The 18,427-nt window shown below is 35.8% G+C and overlaps 3 protein-coding genes and 1 long non-coding RNA gene across 4 annotated transcripts; 2 read left to right on the top strand and 2 right to left on the bottom strand.

Moving 5' to 3' along the window:
- Nucleotides 1-3,108: 3,108 nt before the first annotated feature.
- Nucleotides 3,109-7,294, top strand: Rpe (ribulose-phosphate 3-epimerase). The gene is made up of 4 exons (XM_028170111.2): nucleotides 3,109-3,524; nucleotides 3,990-4,097; nucleotides 4,169-4,390; nucleotides 6,663-7,294. The coding sequence occupies exons 1-4, from the start codon at nucleotides 3,288-3,290 to the stop codon at nucleotides 6,768-6,770; spliced, it is 675 nt and encodes a 224-aa protein (XP_028025912.2). The 5' UTR covers nucleotides 3,109-3,287; the 3' UTR covers nucleotides 6,771-7,294.
- On the bottom strand, nucleotides 6,860-10,632 carry LOC114239748 (28S rRNA (uridine-N(3))-methyltransferase). Its single transcript, XM_028170110.2, has 3 exons — nucleotides 9,279-10,632; nucleotides 8,660-8,932; nucleotides 6,860-7,270 (listed from the first exon to the last, which is right to left on the bottom strand). The coding sequence occupies exons 1-3, from the start codon at nucleotides 9,827-9,829 to the stop codon at nucleotides 6,877-6,879; spliced, it is 1,218 nt and encodes a 405-aa protein (XP_028025911.2). The 5' UTR covers nucleotides 9,830-10,632; the 3' UTR covers nucleotides 6,860-6,876.
- A 78-nt stretch (nucleotides 10,633-10,710) lies between these two features.
- LOC149502383 (uncharacterized) lies at nucleotides 10,711-13,679 on the top strand. Its single transcript, XM_089730086.1, has one exon. The coding sequence runs from the start codon at nucleotides 10,860-10,862 to the stop codon at nucleotides 12,444-12,446; it is 1,587 nt and encodes a 528-aa protein (XP_089586212.1). The 5' UTR covers nucleotides 10,711-10,859; the 3' UTR covers nucleotides 12,447-13,679.
- Nucleotides 12,125-14,776, bottom strand: LOC149502382 (uncharacterized). The gene is made up of 3 exons (XR_016323611.1): nucleotides 14,077-14,776; nucleotides 13,693-13,907; nucleotides 12,125-13,271 (listed from the first exon to the last, which is right to left on the bottom strand). It is a non-coding gene; the product is annotated as an uncharacterized LOC149502382 (long non-coding RNA).
- Between the last annotated feature and the right edge of the window lie 3,651 nt (nucleotides 14,777-18,427).

Below are 18,427 nucleotides of genomic sequence, written 5' to 3'. Positions count from 1 at the left end.
TATTTTATTTTTATCTATGTACATTCACCGATTTCTGAAGAATACTTGAACCGATTCTTATAATTCTTTTTTTCTCTTTTTTGTTCGAAAGACTTCCCGAATAGTCCTGTAATCATCAGGATCAGGACCTGATTATGGGATCCTGGAGAAATCCAGAGAAATGTACCATTTCCAAGGCCTATCTTGAAGTGATTTGGGTGTTTCTTGTTATTCTTCTTAATCTGCGCCGGTGCGCACCGGCCGGCCAGCGCCTCATTATTACGGGCTTGATTAATATTTTGCTGCGATTTTAAATACTTGTAATGTATAACATATTTATTTGGATAAGGGTTAATATCGTCTTTATAAAAATACCTTCACAAATATTACTTTATTTAAAGAACAAATTTGGTTAGCATATAAAAGGTTATAGTTAGCCAACCTCAGAATGTAGACATATGCTGTCGCAGACTTTTTGTTAGAAATTTTAAAAGGAAACAATTATGTCATACATTATTTTAGCGAAACTTTAACCGTTTCGCAGTTTCGTAACCGCAGCACACGCTGCAGAAGCTCTCAAAAGGAAAAAGAAACCAATTTTCAAACATTCTTTATTAGTGCTCCCCTTTATTGTTCTCAGCTTGTGTTATATAGCCTACAGCCTTCTTCAATACATGGGCTATCTAACACTGAAAGATTTTTTCGAATCGGACCAGTAGTTCAACCAAACCAACTCTTCAACTTTTTAATATTAGTATAGATATAGATTAATTAATATGTAAAAAATTACGAATCTTAATTTTAATTTTTATAATAGGTGCCTATAAAACCTCAAAACGAGTAGCTAGCTGTGAGAAAGAATTACTTGTATGACTAATTTGTAAAACCTTTAGAGTACAACTAAAGTCAAATCATTTGTATTTCAATTTGTATTTTATTTTTACACTTTCTTAAAAATCTCATATCCGTAACCGAAACTATCCGAAATTATCGGATAATCCAAAATAATTTAATATCCATAACCGTAACCGAAACTGTTATAATGTTTTTCATATATCCGTATCGACATCCGGATCCGAAATTATATATCGATAGCATTCCTGATCTATATATATATGGGTTTCAACATAAGTGTTTAAATCTAAGTATGCTAATTTGGTGCCGGATAGCCGTAAGTAATTTTTTCCCATTTAATTATTGTCATTTATTTGTTTATTCATTACCATCATTATCAGCCCACAAAAAAACACTGCAGGACCCATTGTAATTAAATGTTTAACTTTTTTTCATTGATTTATGGGTAAACTTAAACTTAAAATATGCTACTGGCTCTATGCGACGCCCTCTACAGTGAATATCGGAGGATCTACTTTCGAGATTTTTTACATACTAGTAAGTTTACCAGAAACAAATTGTCCAGCTAGGCAGGTTTACGTTTTACATTTAAGAGGTAAATCATCGAATTATATTAGGATGGTAGTCAGCATTCGGAAAACTGAGCAGAATCTTCTCATCAGAAATAGGTAGGTGTGCCTCCGATGATTCATCGTAAACAATTCCCAATTTCGCTCTATAAAAAACATTAAGTAATTAGAAAGAATTTCACTCCAGTGAAACAAAAATATGCAACGAAATGATGCTAAATAAATAAAGCAGATTACGTTCTTTCTCACTGCCGCTATGCCAGATTTAATTGATAGGGGGCAAAATTAAGAGTTACTCGAAATTTACTCTTTTTTTTCCAAAATTACTGCCATTATTTTGTCAAATGTTTATTTAATTCAAAATAACCTAAACGGCGAACAAGAAGCGCTGCTAAGAATAGAGCGCGTCTTTAATTTAATTATTAGACTGCTACGCAGCGCAATTCAATGCCTATTTTGGCTATAAAGTCACGTAAACATAATTTGAACTCAAATGAAAATAATTATGTAATCCAAAACCTTTGATAATTACCTCTTAAGTTTTTGTACTTTGTCCCGGTTTCGACGAAAGAATCCCGCTTTTTTCACTCAAAAAGTTCGAAAACCCGGCATGGCACAAAAAATCGGACAATGCAGCCTGCGGCGCAGGATTGCACTGACGGGTAAATAAGACGATTTGACGAACCCAACAAGCCACACCCAGGAGATTTATTTCATTTTCCTATATTTACGCATTTTCGCAGATACTAAATGGTTAATAAGTCACCATTAATACATGTATAAACCTCAAGAAATACTTTAAAACAATTCACACAACTTCTCCATTCTCTCGTTCCCGCCAAAAATCGTGAACTTATAAACCAACTTAAGGCCTGGTAACGGGAACTTTAAGCCATGTCTTATCTTTTCTAAGACTTTTCTTCATAATTTCTTTTTTGATAAGAAAAACGATATGAAGAGAAATGAGATTATACTCAATGCGTTTAAAAGCTGTAAAGTTTCGAACTGTTGTTATCTGTGATTAAATTTAAGCCGGTTCCAGCGCACTATTTATTAGATTGTTGTGTAGTCTATATTAATTAAATTCAGACTTTTTGGAGGAAAGCGAGGAGTGAAGTTGTGTGATTTGTTTTATTTTGTCTATGTAGTGTTTCTTTAGTTTTAAATGTCACCATCAGGTGGGTCGTATGCTCGTCTTCCCACAAGGGCAATAAAAAATCTTTATCTGACTTATTAACTTACTACATCGTATTGTGGCGGGTAGCCATCATACAACACAAGATATTTGACAGGACTTTTTGGCGGGAACGCGAAGAGTGAAGTTGTGTGATTTGTTTTATTTTGTCTATTTAGAGTTTCTTCAGGTTTAAATGTGTAATAGCGGTGGTTTATTAAATGTTTAGTATCTGAGAAAGTGCACAAATGTGGGAAAATGAAACAAAGCCGTTGAACGTAACTTCTCGGGATCCTCCAAAAAGTCCACTAAAAAAATTTCAGTAAACGACCACCATTTTACTGAGATTATATTTCATCCCATATCATTCATCTCATTTCATTTAATTTCATCCCAGTTGATTAATGTCTCAAATTCTTCATTTCATTTCATATTAAATAAAAATATATATTATATAAAAGATTAGGCTGTATGGTGTGATACCTTTGCTTTTCCATTTGGAAAATAAAACTACTACTACCACACTATTGATAAGATAGCATTGATAACAAAATCACATATGAGTGAAGTTGTTTCAATAAACTGACCTATATTTTTATTACATTAGATTTAAGAGTTTGTTAATTGATGACTTGACTCAACCCAAGTCGAACTTTTGTGAATTCTAAGACTTGAAATTCTTCAGAAGAAAAATAAGATCTAAAATAAACATGACTCGTCATTTAAAAGCGCTTATTGGACCTTCAATCCTCAATGCTGATTTATCTCAATTATATGAAGAATCTCAAAAGTTGCTTGATAATGGAGCAGATTATTTACATTTAGATGTAATGGATGGTCAGTTTGTACCTAACTTAACCTTTGGTCACCCTGTAGTGAAGTGCCTTCGAGGAAAAATAAAAGATGCCTTCTTTGAAACTCACATGATGGTTGAGAAACCAGAGCAAGTAAGTCTATGTACCATTGCCATGCATAATCAAAAATCCACAATTTTTGAATTTGTACTTTGCATGCTTACCATACACTGTGGTGATCTTTAAAGAGCACCCATAGATTTCCAGACACTGATTCGGATTCGAACTTGATTATTTTAAATATGCTGCAATTTTAGTCAGAGTTTAGGTCAGAAGTTAGGAAGGCCTAACTTATTTATCTGACCACTGCCATTTATAAATTCTGACAAAAATTCTCACTATGCTGTATTTTACTCTTAAAAGTTACTGGTAAAGATAGCTCCATAGCATTTATAAAATAGAAAAAAAAAAAAAACTTTTAGTTCATTTAATTATGAAATTAGACTCAAGAGTCACTATTGAGACATTAAGTAAAATAACATATTACAAATATAATAGCAATCCTTAAATAGTCGATGTTTAGCAATAGTTTATAATTGATATTACAATTTGTTTCAGTGGATAACACCAATGGCTGATGCTGGAGTCAATCAATACACATTTCATATAGAACCTGTTAAAGATGTAATAGAAGTGTGCAGAAAAGTTAGAGAGCATGGAATGAAGGTAAATTATTTTCTAAACAAACCAAACAAATGGGTATTAAAATTTTAAAAGGATTAATATTAAAATTCCAGGTAGGAGTTGCAATAAAGCCTGGAACTCCTGTTTCTGAAGTTGAAAAATATATTTCAATATCAGACATGGTCTTAGTAATGACCGTTGAACCAGGGTTTGGTGGCCAGAAGTTTATGGAGAATCAAATGGCCAAAGTGCAATATTTAAGAGAGAATTACCCATTACTGGATATTGAAGTAGATGGTGGTGTAGGGCCATCAACAATAAATTGCTGTGCCAATGTAAGTATCAAACCTAATAACATATAAAAGCTAGAGAATCAATTGATTAATATATATTAATATTTCTGCATTTGGTTGGGTGAGTTGTTATGCAAAACAGTTCATATTGAGACAGGCCCTAGGAGCCCACCCATGGCTCATGGATCCTGAGAGGTCCATGCTTGACTTCTGCAAGTCCACCATCTCGTAGAAGGAGACGACAGAAAGTGAAAGGGAAAGTTTCATTCCTCTCCACACCAATCCCTCGCCACCGCGCTCTAGCGCTCTGCATTATGACGCAAGAGCAACCGGTTAAAGAGGTATCGCGTTCCGACCGCGTAGGGTAGTCCATGTCTGGACGGGTATTCCAGGACAACAGCAGCACTACCTGAGGCGGCCTGATGAGCTACCATGCCGAGACAACCGACGTAGGGTCATCGACTATTTCCTCGAGAACCGATCTGTCGAGCATCCTAGGCATCGCGACTTGATTTTTTTTTTCTCGTACCTAAGCTGATAGCCTTGAGAGGCTATTTCAGCGTAACCTTAACTAGTAGGTGAGCTCACGGGACTCAAACCTGACGACGTTACTAACACGAACCCTAGCAAGAGCCGTGCTTCGCAGAATCTACCACCGGGTCGGAAACGCGATCAACTGAGAAGATCCGGCGAGAAACTCAGTCGGCTGTGTCTGTGGGTCAATTTACTCGTCGAGCCCTTCGACGTGTTCGACGGGAACGATGACTGGTGCTTGAGGTACCTAAAAGCACCGTTAGTGGATCGGGAGGATCCGAAATAACGTGTTTTGGGCGACCTCGACTGCTTTCCATTCTGTCCGCAGGATCGGGAATGTAGTTACCGGCGGCCACGATAAGGGGGTTCTCGTGTCGTGCCGCGTTGTCGAAGTGGCGCATCGATGCCGACTGTAGATACTTATGGACTCTAACTCCAGATCATCATGGAGGTCGACGTTCTTGACGAATCACGGGGCTCCGACGACTATCCTGCAAAAACGGGATTGAATGACTTGTAGTGGGTTAAAATTCGTGGGGGCCGCGTGAGCGAACACTACACTTGCATAGGCCATGACGGGGCGTATGCAAGTTTTGTAGAGTGCCACCTTATTTCTAAGGGACAATTTACTTCGGTTGCAAATCATTGGATAGAGACGCGCGAATTGGTTTGTAGCGTTAACCGCGGGAACCCCGTACTCTGCTCGGATTCTCATCCCAGATAGAAATCGGAGTGAGTAGTTAGGTGAGTAGGGCCCTAAAAATGTTTTTAAGTCATCATGGCTTAAAGGATAAGACGTGCGGTGCATTCGTATCTAGCGATACACTGGTGTTCCAATCCCGCTGGCGAGTACCAATTTTTGTAATAAAAAACGTACTTAAGAAATGTTCACGGTTAAGTTCCACGGTGAAGGAATAACATCGTGTAAAAATAAACCCGCAAAATTATAATTTGCATAATTACTGGTGGTAGGATATCTTGAGTCCGCACGGGTAGGTACCACCATCTCGCTTATTTCGGGTAGGGTAGGGCAGCCGTTGTAACTATACTGAGACCTTAGAACTCATATCTCAAGGTGGGTGGTGGCATTTACGTTTGTAGATGTATATGGACTCCAATAACCACTTAACACCAGGTGGGCTGTGAGCTCGTCCAACCTTTTAAGCAATAAAAAAAACAAACATCTTTGGTCCTGCAGTCTGCTCCCAACAACTGCCGACCATCAAGTCCCACAATCTGCGACACCCCTAGGTGTGGAAACATCTGTGAGACTCAGCATACTGATAAAAAACAAAGTCCCCATTCATATTGATATTTAGGGGCTGCAACTGTATCCATGGCATATACTCTGATGTTAGTCAGTAATGATTCCTATAGACTGAAGTCACAATCATATTGCAACTGTGGCCTAAAACTTGTAATGCATTATTGCTTCTCAGTAATAATAAACAAAGTAGTGGTAGACGTGTAGGCCAGACACCTGCTTACAACATGATAACAACTTGAAGGTGGTTGAAGTTAGGTTGGAGGTTTTTGTTCAAACAATCTCACTGATCTGATAAAAAACAAAGCACTAGATGAAGGCAGTATTTCTAGGTAGTATGGATGAAGGTTTCTATAATGGTTGTCTAGTGAAGTCAAAAAGGACATGACAAGATTATCCCAAACAATTTCCCAGAGCAAGCCCAGCCCTATAACACAGAATAAAACCAGCTTAATTTTTGTGGATTATCTTAAATGTTAATTGCAGTATAGTGGTATTTTGATAAATTCATTGCAGGCAGGAGCCAACATGATAGTCTCAGGGACAGCCATAATTGGATCAGCAGACCAAGCTGCTACTATAAAATTACTACGAAGTACTGTACAGGATGCAATAAACAAATAATACTATAAGTGACAACACCACAAGAACATGCATTCCAAGAGTTTAAAGTCTTCCAAATTTTGAATTTCAGGGTCAAAATAAAAAAAAACTACTTACTAAAGCAATTTTAATCAAACCTGCTTAAATCTACATTATTTTCTGCACCAGAATGATCAGAATCTGGTTTGAAGTTAGGGAATGCAGAACTAAGAGCAATGCCAGAACCTTTAAACACCATTGGTTCATTATTTGCCTGCAATTTATTTCTCAATCCTGATAAAGCTATCAATATAGCTTCCTCTGTTCGAATTGTCCTTGATCCTTGAGACGGTAACACATTGACATAATGATTGAATAACAAACTTGCATCATTTACTTTTAATTGCTCATCACTTTCCAATGCTGCTTCTATTCCATGTAGTCCACCAAAAACTATCAAAACATGATTGTATTTGACTTCTTTATCAGGTAATGTGTCAATTGATAATCCTCTGTCAGATGTGCCTATTGTAACATCATACCTACAAATAAATTACAATATAAAATTAACCAATAAAAGTATATTATAGAGCTGTAGTACCTAAAATAGTAGACGATAAATAATATTAAAAAAGTGAGATAAAAGGTTGAAAAGCTGTATTGGTTATATATCGACGCTTGAAAGGCAAACATTACTAAGCGACAATAACTGCTTTGTACATAAATGATAGGCAATAACCATATTCGATGTGCAAAAAAAATATATTTCTAGGTCTATTAAAATCATTTCAATCCTACAGCTACTAGCTAGATTCTACTACAACTAGATTTGTTAAAATAAATTTTGTTTTCAGGTATTTCAACTTTAAATTAGTCTACTGTAAAGTTCACGCATTGTCGCTTAGTCACGTTTGCCTTTCAAGCGTCGATATCATGAATTGGATAATATTTAATAATATATTATTATATATTATTAGGCCTATTTATTAGGCTTATTTTATCTAATGGTAGTAAAGAATCCTTGAGGTTAAAAGCATATTATGAAACATGATGTCAGTTCTCTTATTATTACTTTTTGTTGAAAAGAAAAAAACCAAAATTGGAATTAATTACTATAAATACATTAAGAACTGTGTTGTAGTTTGGACACAAACCCGGACTGTGGCTTCTGTGTTACAAGTATAAAAAAATATTTTAAAAATATCTATAATTTCAGATTCACGTTTCAAATTTTACTTCACAATTGCAATTCAGTACACTTTATGAGATTACATTTGCACTAAAGTATTTTCTACATTGCATGAGCTAGATTTTAACTTGAAACCTCTTGACACTTACGAAATTTCAGGGTTCTATTGTGTTTGAGTTTAATCCAACAATAAACTAAGACTTTTTGTAATGTAATTAATTTGAGTCTTTCCTAAAAATAAACTGTTTAGTCAGTCTCCACTTTACTTTTGGTTACTTGTTACTGCTTAAAGTAATAAATTCAATAGTACTAATTGAGTAGTTGCAAACAATTTTATAAAATGATAGAAAACTTAATAGGATAATAGTATAATCAAATAATTTTGACCTCCACAAAATTTTAATGCCATCCCTAGATGTGAACAGTTTTATTTTGCTTAGTGGGTAAACAAGGTCTTAGCCCACAGTGTTGTGTGGTTAACAGAGCCATCATCAACGTAAATGCTACCACCCACCTTAAGACATAAGCTCTAAGTATGTTTTATAGTACAACACTAGTACACATTAGAAATAGGTAGGGTGGTGTTACCTACATGTGTATGTGGGCTGACAAGACACCCTAGCACTAATATAATGCTGTACCGTGAAAAAGCATTTCAGATTTAATTAGTTTTAGTCTCTAATAATCCAAAATGACAAAACTATCAAGTTAAAATAAAACAAAAACAATTCAATATACCTACCCATCTTTGTATGGACACTGAGTGAAAACTTGGCTCAATGTACTAGCAATCCTTACAGTATAACCCCAATAAACACCTGTCTCTGCCCTTGGTGTTGTTAAACTAACAATCTTCCCTTTTAGTTTCTTGCCATTTTTTAATGCAGGCAGCATTCTAACTGTAACTCTCATACCAGGATTTAGTAATTTATCAGTTGATACATCCTGCAACAATCCAACATTCACTTGCGATCCTTTACCAGGCTTCACTTTCTTATTCATAGTAATTCCTTCCCTGAAAAGTTTAAAGTTCACTTAACTATAAAAATTAGAACAAAAACTATTACTGTTCATTTGACAAATATAAATAAATATTTATTAACAATCACACCACGTTAACTGGTCTCGTGTTAAGTTCATAAAGAACTTGTGTTACAGGTACCAGATAACAGAAATAAATGTAAGATTTTTATCATACACGTACATATATTTAATATACATCAATAACCGTGGAAAAGACATTTTATATTTATCATACAAATATCTTCCCTTGGCGGGTTTCGAACCCGCGACCCCCTTGTGTAGTGACCATGTCACTTACCACTACACCAGACGGCTATCATACGACATATAATACATACCTGAATTTAAAATCATTTGTCTGTCTCAAATGATGTGGAGCATCCAATGGATTGAGTAGACCTGCAAACTGGAGATCTTTATGTATTGGAAAAAAGTGCTTTCTTAAGTATTGTGGACATTCCAAGTACTGGAGTATACGTGCTAATTGTACACAACTCTTTCTAGCCACTTTCACACCATCAAAATCCTCTAATTTAGATTTTTTAGTATTTAATTTTTCACCTATGTCATCATAGACTATTACTTCATCGACGCAAAAGACACAGGCCGCCCTGGCTATTTGTCCAGCCAGATAAGTACGTAGCTCTGCAGATTGAGCATTTTCTAATATAGAACTGGGGACAGCTATACTAACAGTAGAAATTTCTAAACACTTCTTCTCGCGCTCTTCTTCTTCTTTAGCCTTATCTTGGACTTCTTTTTCCAAGGCAACCCTTTTCTCGCGTTTGATAATTTTCTCTTCGTTACGCTTGCGTTTTAGTGACTTCCTTTCTTTGTTTATTTCACGCCAACTCTTGCCTGGAGGTTTAGTATCTACTAGTTCTGACATACCTTTTAATCCTATTAAAGTTACTTATTTTAAACTAAAATTAACATATCTCGCTACGCTATCTTCAGAACAAGCGTTCTGTTTTGATTGGAATATTGTTAATTTTTTTTGTCCAGAGTAGATACAGGCTCTAATGAATTTTACTTATTTAGTTAACCTATATTAATATTCACAATGTTTCTTGATCGGGCTTCAGACAAACTTTTTTTACAAAGTTCACGTGGGTTCACATTAATATTTTTTATTCACAAAATGACAGTAGTAGTTCCATTTTTCCAAGTGAATAGGCGAAGGTATCACACCATACATCCTAATCTTATATCATCATAATTATCTTTCATGAAAAATGATAAGGAGCGAAATAAAATCAATTTATTTAATTCCATACCTTAATCGATTGAGATGTAATGAAATGAAATGAAATGAGATAATATGGGATGAAATATAATCTCAATAAAATGCGGCTATTTACTGAGAGTTTTTCAATGGACTTTTTGGAAGGTTCTGAGAAGCTACGTACAGCGGCTTTGTTTCATTTTCCCATATATTTTCGCAAATACTACACAGTTAATAAATCGCCGTTATACACAATTAAATCGCCACTGAAAAAGTCTCAGTGATTGACCACCATTTTACTGAGATTATATTTCATCCCATATCATCTCATCTCATTTCATTTCATGCCATGTTTCATATTAATCAACTTCATCTCATTTCATAATATCATTTTTATCTTAAAAAGTTTTCATTTTAATTAAAATAAGACTTGACCTAAAGATCTTCGTTACCAGGTCATAAAATCCCTTAAAAAAACTGAACTTAATTTGTGTTTCCGAAAAAAAGCGCGGGAAACTTTGAAGTAAGCGGTGATGTTTTTGGCGTCTTTTGTTTAAAATTCATTTTATTGTGTAAATAATAGGATTATTCTAGTGGTAGTATTATTAATTTAGTTTATTTATTAATATTTGGTGTTATTTGTATATATTTGGAGCCAGTAGGTAAGTTTTATGATTTTTTTTCTTAGTCCCTGATGAATGTCATTGAAGATCCTGGGGGGACAACCCCACAGGTGTCTCATGTTGTCACGATTAATAATGATTGCTCGGAAATGGAAACTGAAAGCTCTTTATTAGACACAGATGCTTCAGAAACCAAAAGTAATACAAGTACTAAACGAAAAAGAGCCTTATCTCGTAAAATTTGTAGGCATTGTAATAAAAAGAGGAGACGTCATAAATTGCCTTCCGATGTTGTTTGTGAAAGTGACTGCCACTGTGAAAATGTTATGAAGAAAGAGTCGTCAACAGTTTTTAAGACACCTCAATTAGCACCCATCCCAGCGCCACAGCCCAAGCAGATTGATGTTACTAATACCAGTCTAACTGAACCTCGCACACCAGTCGGTAGGAAATTATATGAAGCATGTGATTCAGCTCCTTACACCATTCACATCCAAAAGGTACAATCATGTCCAAATGACAATGTTTCTATCAATCCAATTTCTTTTGGCCGTTTCTTAAAAAATAAATCCATTAAAAACATAGTTAATGGAAGCCTGAAAAAAATAGGTAGAAATAGATTAGTTTTAGCTTTCACTAACTATGCAGACGCAAACTCTTTCTTAGAGAATCAAGCAATAAAACAAATTAATTGTAAAGCCTTTATTCCTACCTCATCTGTAACACGTATGGGTGTAGTCAGAGGAGTACTAACAGAATGGTCCGAAGACGAAATCATAAAAAATATCACTGTGCCTTTTGGATGTGGAAATATATTAAAAGTACGCCGAATTAATAGGAAAAATGTGGTAGAAGGGAAGACAAATTATGTTCCAGTAGAGACAGTGGTTCTCACTTTTGATGGCCAGGTTTTACCCAAGAGAATATTCCTTTGTTATAACTCCCTTCCAGTTGATTTATACATATTCCCAACAGTTCAATGCTTCAACTGCTGCCGCTACGGTCATATTAAAGTCCAATGCAGATCTACTCCACGTTGCTTTAAGTGTGGTAACAATCATTCAGGTGATAGTTGCAACATTGATGAAGATGATGTAGTATGCTGTCTATGCTCAGGCTCACATTATGCAACCAACAGAAAATGTCCCGAATTTAGTAGACAAAAATCTATAAAAGAATTGATGGCAAATAATTGCATTTCATATGCTGAAGCTTCCAAGCTACACCCACCTGTGACAAAATCCTATTCGGATGTTTTAACATCCATTGCAACCCCTTCATCTCCTTTAAAAAATACTTTTGATATATCTAAAGGTAATAGTAATAAAACAAGCACTTCTTATAAAAAAACAGTATTTATTCAGTCAAATAGTGTTCCTAAACAGTATAGTAAGGGCTATGACAAACAAGCTCATGCCGCACTAACCAAAGACTACGACATTCCTTTGCCCACAATTGGCTCACTCAATGAAAATAATATGCCTTTATCAAATATGTCAACTAGGGATCTTATCATTGTTTTAATTAAATCATTAACTCAATCTAAAAATATGGTTGAACCGTCCAACGCTGCTATGCTAAATGTAAGTAACCTTTTTAATAATAATATCAATAATGGATCCATCAACAATACTTCAATGGAATTGCCGCAGTATTAACTCTAAAAAAAGTGATATTTATCACCTTATAAATTTGTATAAACCAGTTATCATTGCAATACAGGAAACTTGGCTAAAACCAGGTTATAACTTCAAAGTTTCCCAATATTTATGTGTAAGAGAGGATAGAACAGATGGCTATGCTGGTGTAGCTTTACTTGTTCATAATACAATACCTTTTGACCACATTCCTATTGCAAACCATAGCATTGATTTCTCTATAATAGCAGTAAGTATTAATAAAATATGTTTTGTTTCGGTGTATATTCGACATCCTACATCATCAATCTTTGACGAAATTGAAGTAATTATATCACAGCTCCCAAAACCTGTTTTAATATTAGGGGATTTTAACGCACAGCACCAAGCTTGGGTTAGCACCAATTCCAGTTACTATGGTGCAAGAATATTGGATATACTGGATTCTAACAACTTTTGCATCCTAAATACAGGAGTCGCAACACGGCGCACTCAGCCCCATGAAGGTATCAGTGCTCCAGATCTATCGTTAACCACCCCTGGCTTAGCTTCCTTACTGACTTGGAAAACACTTTCCTCTACATACGACAGTGATCACTACCCCATATTAATAACTTTGCCCAAAAAATTAGTTAGAACAAAATTTAGACGCCCACCAAGACTAAAATCTATCTATCTATCTATCTCTTAGGTTTATGGCGTTTCCTTTTAGATTTCGCCAATGTCAAGTGTATATAATACTCTGCTTTCTATAGCGGGCTTCGTGAACGAGCAAGGTCACAGATATTCACTAAGAATTAAGTGAGTAGCTAAGAATGTTTGATGACAGGATCTCTGTTGATTTACCTAAAACAAATAAGACGCACACAATATATATACAGGGGTTAGTTCGATAAAAGACAGACAAACTACAGCTTAATGTTATTTTGGTTAATGAATGAACTAAGAATATAAACGAAAGGAGAGTTGACAAGGGAAAGAAGAGATTTGAGATCAATGGGGCGAGGAATATCAGGAGGAAGGAGATCATAGAGGGAGGAAGATAGACGAGGACAACTGAAAAACATGTGATTTGGAGAGCCTTCGTCAAGACCACATTCGCAAATAGAACTATCCCTGATATGAAGTTTAGCCAGGTGGACGGGGGTACACGTATGGCCTAGCCTTAATCTACAGATCGTACTTGTAACGCGTTTATGTAAATCTTTGAAGTTGCAGAACCAAGGTCGGGGAGGAATAAAGCCTTGAATATCAGCGTAGTGTTTACCTTTATAAAAACTAGTCTTTTGCCAGCAAGAATTCCAAGAAGAAAGCAATCGTTGTTTAGCTATTGGGATTAAATCATTAGAATAAATTCTGTAATGATCCATACAGCCAGTTGTTGTGGCATCTTTGGCACAAAGATCTGCAGTTTCATTACCTAAAATGCCACTGTGGCCAGGCAACCAAGCAAGGACAACTTCAATGTTTTTAGAATGGCAGCTGAAAAGTAAATTTTTAATTTTAAGTATGTAAGGAAATTTAGATTTAGATTTAAATTGGTTAGCAACGATAGCCTGTAAACAACTCTTAGAATCAGTAAGAATAACAGATTTATTTAGTTTATGGGACTCAATGAATGATAGTGCTTCCAGAATAGCTATGGACTCACCAGAGAAGACTGAAGCTTGAGGGGGGCATTTAAAATTGAGAATCATATTGTATTTGGGAATCCAGACAGCGGAGCCAACACAACCCTGGTCTGACAACTTAGAAGCATCAGTGTAAATGATGAGCCAATCGGGCCAATGCTTGGCAATGTATCTATTTAACTGGGAATTTGCAGAATTACATTTTTTTTCTATGCCGAGATCTAAAAGAACTTGAGGCTGAAAGATAAGAGCCTTAAAAGAGATGTCGAAAAGAGGAAATTTTTGATACTGAAATACAGGACAAGGAAGGCGGAGATAGCTGACAAAACTATTGAAAAGGCAGGGATAATCCTTGTGGTACCAATATTTATTAGAAGAGATAAAATCAGAAAGGATATGAAGTTTAGAGATAAGAGGATGATAAGGGGATTGAATGACTTTAGAAAGGAACCGGTCAGATAAGTATTGTCTTCTAAGGAATAAGGGAGCATCGCCGCATTCTACCTGAAGAGCATTAATAGGTGACGATTTCATAGCTCCACAGATTAATCTCAGACATTTAGATTGAAGTTTGTCAAGGGAACTCATAGCAGATTTGTTACAAGGTTCCAGAAGGAAAGTGCCATAGTCTAAGTGACTACGTACTAAGGCGTTATACATAAGTTTTTGAGTATAGGGGTGACAGCCCCACCAGACACCAGATAAGGAACGCAAAATGTTAATATTTTTTTCACATTTTTTAACAATATGATTAATATGATGGACACCAGTTAATCTAGAATCTAATACAACACCAAGAAATTTCACATTGTCTACAACCGAAAAATTATGTTGATCATAAGATATTGAAACGTTAGGACAAGATCTGGACCGAGAGAAAACAACCACTTTGCTTTTAGGAATAGATAGGGACAGACCGTGGTCTGAGAGCCAGTCTTGGAGATAGCCTATACCTGAATTTAGGCGAGAAGAGGCCTCAACAATATTCTTAGAAGAAACATAGAGTGCGAGATCATCAGCATATTGTAGAACTTGACAAAAGGAATTAACCGAAAGCTCTAAATCGTACGTATAAATACTGTAAAGTAACGGGCTGAGGACTGACCCTTGGGGGAGCCCCTTCCACAGCTGTCTGGGAGAGGAAGAATAATTTGGAGCACGAATATATACGAATCTAGGAGACAGGAGATTAAAAATTATGTTTACAATCTTCACAGGAATACTCAGCTGGAGCATTTTCTGCCTGAGCACTGGAAGAAGAACATTGTCATACGCAGATGATATGTCCAGAAAAACACCTACTAAAGACTCATTTTTAGAGAAGGAAATACGAACGTCTGTTAGAAATATGCTTAAACTATCCATAGTACTAAAACCTTTTCGGAATCCAAACTGAGATTTAGCTAATATGTTTCTATTTTCCACAATCCATTCCAAACGATTCTTGATTAAATGTTCCAATATCTTAGCCATTGTACAGGACAAAGCGATTGGCCGATAGCTAGAAGGGTCAGAGCTGGGCTTTCCAAGTTTTAAAATAGGGATGATAATCTGAGTCCTCCATTCGTCAGGTGGAGTTCCAGATAAAAAGATATTATTAAGAATGGAAAGGAATACCCGTTTTACAGAGTTACTGCTTTTGGAAATAAAAGAGTATGGAATCCCGTCAATTCCTGGGGATGAATCACTTAAACCCTCCAAGACAGCTGAAAGTTCCTCCCAAGAAAAAGGAGACTCAAAATCATCAGTAGAATTAGAGGAAAAAGCGGAGGGAAAGGTTTCTTCCAAGCAAGGTACAGAGGGAGGAGCTAACCTACAAGAAAAATGTTCAATCCAGTCAGAAGGATCGTTAGATGAGATGACAAGAGCAGGAACAGAGCAGCGATATCGTCTCATATTCTTCCAGACTTTAGAAGGGGGAGTAATAGGAGAAAGCTCCTCGCAAAAACGCAACCAACCAAATCTTTTCTTTTCTGATAAAAGCCTTACAGTCTTGGCAGCAATTCTCTGGTAAGAGACAAGACTAAAATACAAAATATGCAATGATATTGACAGTGACAGATGGACAACGTTTCGTGAGCATGTTGCAAAGAAAGTGTCCTCGCTCCCTCATATAAAAAAAAAAAATCATTCCGTTTGTGCTGATGCTTTGGCCTTGGCTATGATAGAGGCTGCAAACCAAACATTTCTCATTAAAAAAATCAATTAATAATATACCTTCTCCTCCGTGGTGGGATAGTGAATGCTCAGCGGCAGTGAAAGAGAGGAAAAAAGCTGAAATAAAATATAATGAATGCAGCACTACAGAAAATTTTGATAGTCTAATCATGATAATTAATAATACCCGTAAATTATTTAAAAAAAAGAAATGGGATAGCTGGCGAGCTTTTTGCTCATCTTTAGCCCCTGATGTTCCTCCATCGACTATTTGGCAAAATATCCGTAGATTTAGGTCAGCATTTAAGGAAACCTTGCCACAGTTTCTTGATGAGTCTGTGGCAGATAAATTCTTAGACAAGTTAGCCCCTCCTTTTACTCCACAAATGCCCATTTTATCACCTCACCTTTCTTTTCTTCCACCATTAAGTAATTTTGCTGATCTCGCTTCTCCTTTTAGTGTTATAGAATTAAAGGGTGTGTTATCTTATGTAAAAGATTCTGCACCAGGTATTGATGGTATTCCATATTCTTTCATTGCACATTTGGGCGACTCAAGTTTGAATTATCTGCTACATCTTATCAATTCCACCATAACTTCCGGAGAAATCCCGGCTTCATGGAAAATTCACGAAATTATCCCTATTTTAAAACCAAACAGAGCTCCATCAGATCCTAACTCCTATAGACCTATAGCCCTTGCCTCAGTTCTCTGTAAACTAGCGGAACATTTAGTCAAAAATAGATTAGAATGGTATCTCGAAAGTCAAGGTCTATTGTCATCAAGTCAGTATGGATTTAGGAAAGGAAAAAGTACCATGGATAGCTTAGGTATTTTTTCTACAGATGTAAGATTAGCTTACTCAAATAATGAATCTGTTCTTGCAGTCTTTCTAGATATCTCTGCCGCATACGATAACGTTGATCTTCACATCTTAAATACAAAACTATGTAAATTAAAAGTGCCTCCAATTTTCTGTAATTTTATTCATAAACTTTTCTCTGAAAGACAAATACAAATAAATATTGATGAGTCTAATGTTATAACAAGGCTTACATGGAAAGGTTTGCCCCAAGGTTCGGTGCTGAGTCCACTTCTTTATAATGTATATACCTTTGACCTAGAATCTCATATTTCTAGTAAAGCCAATATTCTGCAGTATGCAGATGATTTAGTCTTATATGTTTCTGGTCGCTTTGTAAATAAACTGAGTTATTCTCTAAATTGTGCTCTGGAATTTTTGAAACTATGGCTGGATAACAACTCCCTAAGTCTTTGTGTAAACAAAAGTTGCTCAGTATTGTTCTCAAGGATGCGTTTACCGCCACCATTTACACTTTTGTACAATGAACAAATAATACCCGTAAAAAATGAAGTAAAATTTTTGGGTATCATATTAGATTCTAAACTGTCAGGATTATCTCACTGTTATTATGTCTCCACTAGATGTGAACGATTATTAAACATATTACGATGCCTCTCAGGTGTTTGGTGGGGATCCCATCCCTTCACATTAAAACTCTTATATAATGCAATTATAAGAAGCATATTAGATTACGGGACATGTTTTTTAGAACCATGTAGCGTTGTAGGCTTAAGTAAGCTAGACGCCATTCAATCTAAAGCGTTGCGTATTGTGACCGGAGCTATGAAGTCCAGCCCTGTTAATGCTTTGCAAGTAGAATGTTTAGACCCCCCATTAAAATTACGCAGACAGTTTTTATGTGACAAATTTTTATTTCGAGCTCTCCAATTTTCTAACCATCCTCTCTATCACAAACTAAAAAAATTGTCAGAAAAAGTTAAATGCTCTTCCTATTGGTCCCATAAATCTCCACCGTGCTTAGTTATTAGTTTCCATAAATTTATTTCATTACAAGCTCCCACTCATCGCTCACAGTTTCTACCTATATTTTCCGTCAGCTACGAAGCTCTTGTCAATCTTCCTAAAATAAATTTTAATTTTGAAATCCTGAAGAACCACCAAAACGCTAACACTGATATCAAATTTGTAATGGATAGAGATTGGGCAGACTGGCACTATATATACTGCGATGCGTCTAAACACGCACTCTCTGGCACAGTCGGAGTAGCTGTTTATCATCAGCAGTATAATATTCACCAAAAAATAAAACTACCCCCCGAAACAACAGTGTTTTCTGGAGAATGTTTTGGTATTCTAAAATCTCTAGAATATATTCTACTTGCAAAAC

The sequence above is a fragment of the Bombyx mandarina genome, chromosome 09 (genome assembly GCF_030267445.1).
Source record: "Bombyx mandarina strain Sakado chromosome 09, ASM3026744v2".
Taxonomy (NCBI): Eukaryota; Metazoa; Arthropoda; class Insecta; order Lepidoptera; family Bombycidae; genus Bombyx; species Bombyx mandarina.
Note: the sequence above shows the minus strand (reverse complement) of the source record. Positions and strands in the feature narration are given on the sequence as shown.

Coding starts and splice junctions, on each gene's coding strand:
- Rpe (XM_028170111.2), top strand. CDS start 3,288: ATGACTCGTCATTTAAAAGCGCTTATTGGACCTTCAATCCTCAATGCT. Junction 3,525..3,989: donor TGGTTGAGAAACCAGAGCAA/GTAAGTCTATGT, acceptor AATTTGTTTCAG/TGGATAACACCAATGGCTGA. Junction 4,391..6,662: donor CAATAAATTGCTGTGCCAAT/GTAAGTATCAAA, acceptor AATTCATTGCAG/GCAGGAGCCAACATGATAGT.
- LOC114239748 (XM_028170110.2), bottom strand. CDS start 9,829: ATGTCAGAACTAGTAGATACTAAACCTCCAGGCAAGAGTTGGCGTGAA. Junction 8,933..9,278: donor ACAAATGATTTTAAATTCAG/GTATGTATTATA, acceptor TAAACTTTTCAG/GGAAGGAATTACTATGAATA. Junction 7,271..8,659: donor CAGTGTCCATACAAAGATGG/GTAGGTATATTG, acceptor ATTTATTTGTAG/GTATGATGTTACAATAGGCA.
- LOC149502383 (XM_089730086.1), top strand. CDS start 10,860: ATGAATGTCATTGAAGATCCTGGGGGGACAACCCCACAGGTGTCTCAT.